The sequence below is a fragment of the Clupea harengus genome, chromosome 16, assembly GCF_900700415.2.
Source record: "Clupea harengus chromosome 16, Ch_v2.0.2, whole genome shotgun sequence".
NCBI lineage: Eukaryota > Metazoa > Chordata > Actinopteri > Clupeiformes > Clupeidae > Clupea > Clupea harengus.
Window position 1 is genome coordinate 9,868,595 of NC_045167.1, and position 5,000 is coordinate 9,873,594.

The 5,000-nt window shown below is 46.2% G+C and overlaps 1 protein-coding gene across 9 annotated transcripts in view; it reads left to right on the forward strand.

The window, feature by feature from the left end:
• sox5 (SRY-box transcription factor 5) overlaps window positions 1-5,000 on the forward strand; it is a 127,064-nt gene that overhangs the window by 97,572 nt on the left and 24,492 nt on the right. For all 9 annotated transcript variants that reach the window (XM_031582534.2, XM_031582536.2, XM_031582532.2 and 6 more), the window contains one exon: window positions 4,399-4,484. In XM_031582534.2, the coding sequence (XP_031438394.1) occupies window positions 4,399-4,484 (86 nt within the window). The remainder of the gene's footprint in view (window positions 1-4,398; window positions 4,485-5,000) is intronic.

Here is a 5,000-nt window from a genome sequence, read left to right on the forward strand (position 1 = left end):
ACTTACTCACCAACATAACTGTCAGTATTGATTTGTTTTAATTAGTGCTGTCAGTTTAACGCGTTATTAACGGCATTAACGCAAACCCATTTTAACGGCGTTAATTTTTTTATCGCGAGATTAACGCGATTTCTTTTTTTTATTAATTTTTTTTTATTATTTTTTTTTTTTTAGATTAACGTCCTTTTTGGCCTCGCAAACTGTGTAGTAGGCTAACGTTACGGTTTGAGTGAATGGTGAGCGCGATACGGCGAAATGGATGATAAAAAGCTTCTGAATGGAAAGTTTACTTTTAAAAGTTGTGTTGTGCAAAAGAAGCGAGCTTCACTGTTGTCTGAAAATGTCAACAGGCAGCTGGCTGAAATCAAAGAAGTAGTAGGCTTACCTTTTTATTGGTAACCTAACTGTTAAGGTTCATTGTTTCTGAAATAAGAGGCCTGACTGCTATGTTCCCAGCAAACTTGAAAAAAAGAAAATATTAAGCCATGGTTTAACTGCACTATAGGCTGAGTCCTTGTTTACCTGAAATGTGCACTTTATCATTTTATTTTGTACCGCCCTGTTTGGCAATGTTGGTTTTCAATCAAATAAAACATTTGCTTAAAGCAAGCCAATCCACTTTTCCATGTTGATAAGGGCAGTAAAATAAAAATAAAATGATGGAAAAAATAAATACAATTTAGAATAGATACAAATTTGCGATTAATCGCGATTCATTTTGAGTTAACTATGACAAAAATGCGATTAATCGCGATTAAATATTTTAATCGTTTGACAGCACTAGTTTTAATACTATTCAAGGAATATCCAAGCTTGTATAGGTTTTAAACTCTTCAAGCGGAATGTACACCAGAAGGCACTTGCCCATAGTGGGCCCTAGTTTCACTGATGGGCAACTGGCATCATGCAAAGCAATGAGCAGCAAGCAAAGCCTGCTGTGCATGACCTGAAATCATGGCCCAGTAAATATCAGGGAAAAGCCTTTACACACTGGATGGGACACAAAATTGGGAGGGCGAAAATGCAAAAAATGTCTGTTCAAAATGTTTAGATAATTTTGGTTTGGTTTGGGAAACGGGATAAAATATGCCCCATTGCTTAGCCTCTCAGTATACTTATACCAGTATTTCCTCAACATAAAACCCCCATAAAAGCCAATAAAAGCCCATAAAAGCATGATTTCTGATGCCACTCTATGGAGTTGTAAGATCAAGCTCAAGATGTCAGAGTGGCGCTGGGACTGAGCTGCCATTGGCCCGTCTCCGTTTGAGGGGCGGGACTTAGCGATAAGTGAATTGTGAGAAATACACAAAGGCAAGTGAGAAGATCAAATTCCAAGCAATTATTTCCTAACATGTTTCAGAATAGTTTAGGAGAGGGGAAAAGAATGTCTGTCAGCTTTCCACATCTTGTAATTAAGTCTGCCTAAAACACCACCATTCCATTTACAAGGAATTTGGCTTCTGTTCTGTTTACTCTGTCGTTCTCTCAATCTCAATTGTAAGACATTTCAGACAAACACGGTTGCCAATTGAATAAAGTAAAAATAGGGAGGGGACTACAGATTCTACCACTATGTCTGGCTATTTGAAAAAGGGTGGACTATAGCTATTAACTGGTCTCTCTGCACAGTAAGTGAGAAGAAGCCCATACATGGTGTTTCGGCAGAAGAGACTTTTATCTTGAAACAGTCGGGAAAAACTGGTTCATTTGCAGCTCTAGGCCAGGGGGCAAGCTGAGAATGATCCAGAGCCCTCAGAGTGTGTGTGTGTGTGTGTGTGTGTGTGTGTGTGTGTGTGTGTGTGTGTGTATGGGTGTGTGGGCTTCATGGATAGACCGGCCAGGTGTTCGTCAGACAGCAGTGATCTGACATTCTGCTGTGGCCTACGGAGGGAGGTTGTGCCAGTGCCAACCGTCTGCCTGGCATCGCTGTCTGATGGGCACACACGCACACACACGCACTCATACACACACACACACACACACACACACACACTAACACACACACACACTCATACACACACACACACTCATACACAGACACACACACACACACACACACACACACTCACTCATACACACACACACACACACACACACACACACACACACTCATCAGACTGGCATCACTCCATTGCTCGCCACAGTGTTCGAATATTTTGTCTCCTGTCAACTTTTTGTTCTCCCTCTGTCCAAAAAAGTAAAGCCAGGAAAAAAACGTCAAAAATAATAAAAAAAGGAAATTATATAAAACCAAACCCAAAGCGAGTCCTTGGGGACTGTGTGTTTTTTTCCTTCCCTGGCCGTAGCAGTCCAACTGTGAGGCAATGTGTTGTTTACTGCTAGAGACAGTAATGCGCCAGAACTACAGAGGGGATGGGGGGATGAAGACAATGAGTATTCTGCTCTGTGTGTGTGTGTGTGTCTGTGTGTGTGTGTGTGTGTGTGTGTGGAGAGGGAGTGACCTGCCTCAGGTTCTCCTCACAGTTGACACAAAAGCACACCCAAACACACCATCTGCAGCATTCTCAGTGCACACACACACACATGCGCTCACACACACACCGTTTTGCCCATACTTCAAGTGAAGCCACCTCGTTCCCCCCCAACTTCATTGCTTCCCAATCAACTACACACACTTTGTACACACACACACATACACACGCACGCGTGCGAGCGCCAACACACATCCCCTCACACATTTCAATTACAGCAATCTTACGCTTCTTCTGCCCATTCTCCTCCTCTTCTCCCTCTCAACTCGCTTCCTTCTTTTTCAATTAAGCAGTGTCTTTTCGCCACCCGCTCCCACTGGCATTCTTTAAACACATCCCAGCGGCATTCTGGGATTGCTGGGGGAGGACTGTGGAGGACCAGGGAATGCCACACGTTTGCGCTCCCAACTCCAACCCCCCCCCATCTATTCCCCGACCCCTGATGGAGGCCTGGCCTCTCTTTCCCATCATCCCTGGCGAGAGTGACTCCCAGAGACCTCCAGAGACCCCCAGGGTCCTAGTGCCCCTCAGCCAAGAGCAACATGTTTGCCTTCTGACTTTCTCCTCTTTTGTTCGAGCCGGTTCCCTAGAGGGGCATTAAATATCTGGAATACTTGTGTTTGTTTAGGGACGAAAAAGAGGAGGGAAGGGGGGGGAAATCACACAGTCTCCCAGAGTACATCCTTGAAATAATTCCAAGAGTTTTTTGTGTGTGTGTGCTTTTTTTTCATATGGGAAAAAATGTTTTGGCCGTTCCTGTCGGCAGCGTCTGGTTTTGTGCTCACAGTTATGAAGGCATTCTCCAGCGTCACACTCCCAGCTGAAGCCAGACAGACACACACACACACACACACACACACACACACACACACACACACGTACCACTACTCATGCACACAGCCAAAGAGCCATCCAAAACGGAGACACATAAGATCTCAAGTTTTATGGTTCTTGTCAACATGAAACTGCCAAGCATTTAACTGTTCGACACAAACCACTGCAACAATATATCCAGAGTAGCAGCTCCCTCCTCCTATCAGCTTTAACTCTACCAGTCATAAAGTCTTCCATAGAGGGTCCCTACACCGTGCCTTTTAAATATCTCATATCTCAATTAAGAATCAGCCATCTTATGACTGGTGTGTGAACTCAGCATCCAGTCCATTCCAGGTCCTGCCGTGTGTGAGTCTCGACGGAGACACCCTGGCCAGGAGGGTGGGGGTCTGGTGGAGAGATGATGCTAAAGGGAGAGAGAGAGAGTGTGTGTGTGTGTGTGTGTGTGTGTGTGTGTGTGTGTGTGAGAGAGAGTGTGTTCACCCTTCTTCTCCGCCTTTCTGACCTTTTGCCAGGAACCAGACACTGTGGTCCGCAGGTGGGCGCTAATCGCTCACACGGTTCGGCCTAAGCTATGCTCACACAGACACACACTAGAACAAACACACACACACACACACACACACACACACACACACACACACACTCACTCACTCACTACCCCCCCCCCCGCTCTCTAAAAGTTTAATTACTGAGGAGGATGCTTTATCTGGCTGCACCTTCACTCTGCTTTGTCCATTGGGTATTAGGGAAGGGGGGGGAACAATCACGCTTTTATTAAGGGACTGCCAGGGAAGACAAAGAAGGGCTTTGGAGAGAGGGACCGCATCAGCATCACACACACACACACACACACACACACACACGCACGCACACACATATATATCCACTCACAGTCGCATATGCACACACACGCACACACAACTGGCTTTTTGGTTAGGTAGGGAAGATGAGTGTATATGTCATGACCCGAGTATGGGAAGAAGGGGAGAGTGAAATAGAGAGAGAGAGAGAGAGAGAGAGAGAGGTTGGCCATGGGTTAACATCCCTTTTTTTCCTCCGTCTCCAGATGACCCTTACCCGATGCAGCTGATCCCCACCACCATGGCAGCGGCTGCCGCGGCGTCGCCCGGCCTTGGCGCCCTCCAGCTGCAGGTAAGAGCCACACATCTGCCGCCATATTACACTTGTTTACTTTCTCTATTTGTTTGTGTTTTGTTTGCTTCCCTTTCCCTTCCCATCACCCCCCCCCAACACCCCCACACCCCCCATCCGCTGATCAATTGTCCCGACTCTCACACAATCACCCTGTGTTCCCCATTATGGCTGCCAGCGAGGCGTTACCATAGCGATTTCCTTTTGTGTGTGTATGTTTTGTGTCGAGGCCCTGGTCAGAGAATCCCAGACTGGCACTGAGGCCTCCATATTGTTTACGCTCGAGACAAGAACACCATGGAAACGAAAGTTTTTTTAGCCTGGAAGGGGACGGAGGGGAATGAGTGGTGGTGGAAGGGGGGGTGGGGGGGCGCTGTAATAAAGAACAAACAGAATTCCTCTCTTCTCTCAGAAGAGCCATTGAAGGAACTGAAAGATGCTTGTTCTGGACGTGTTGGGCCAAGAGTGTGGTCCCTCTTTGGGAGTGGGCTGAGGGAGGAAGCCTCTGCATGTCAA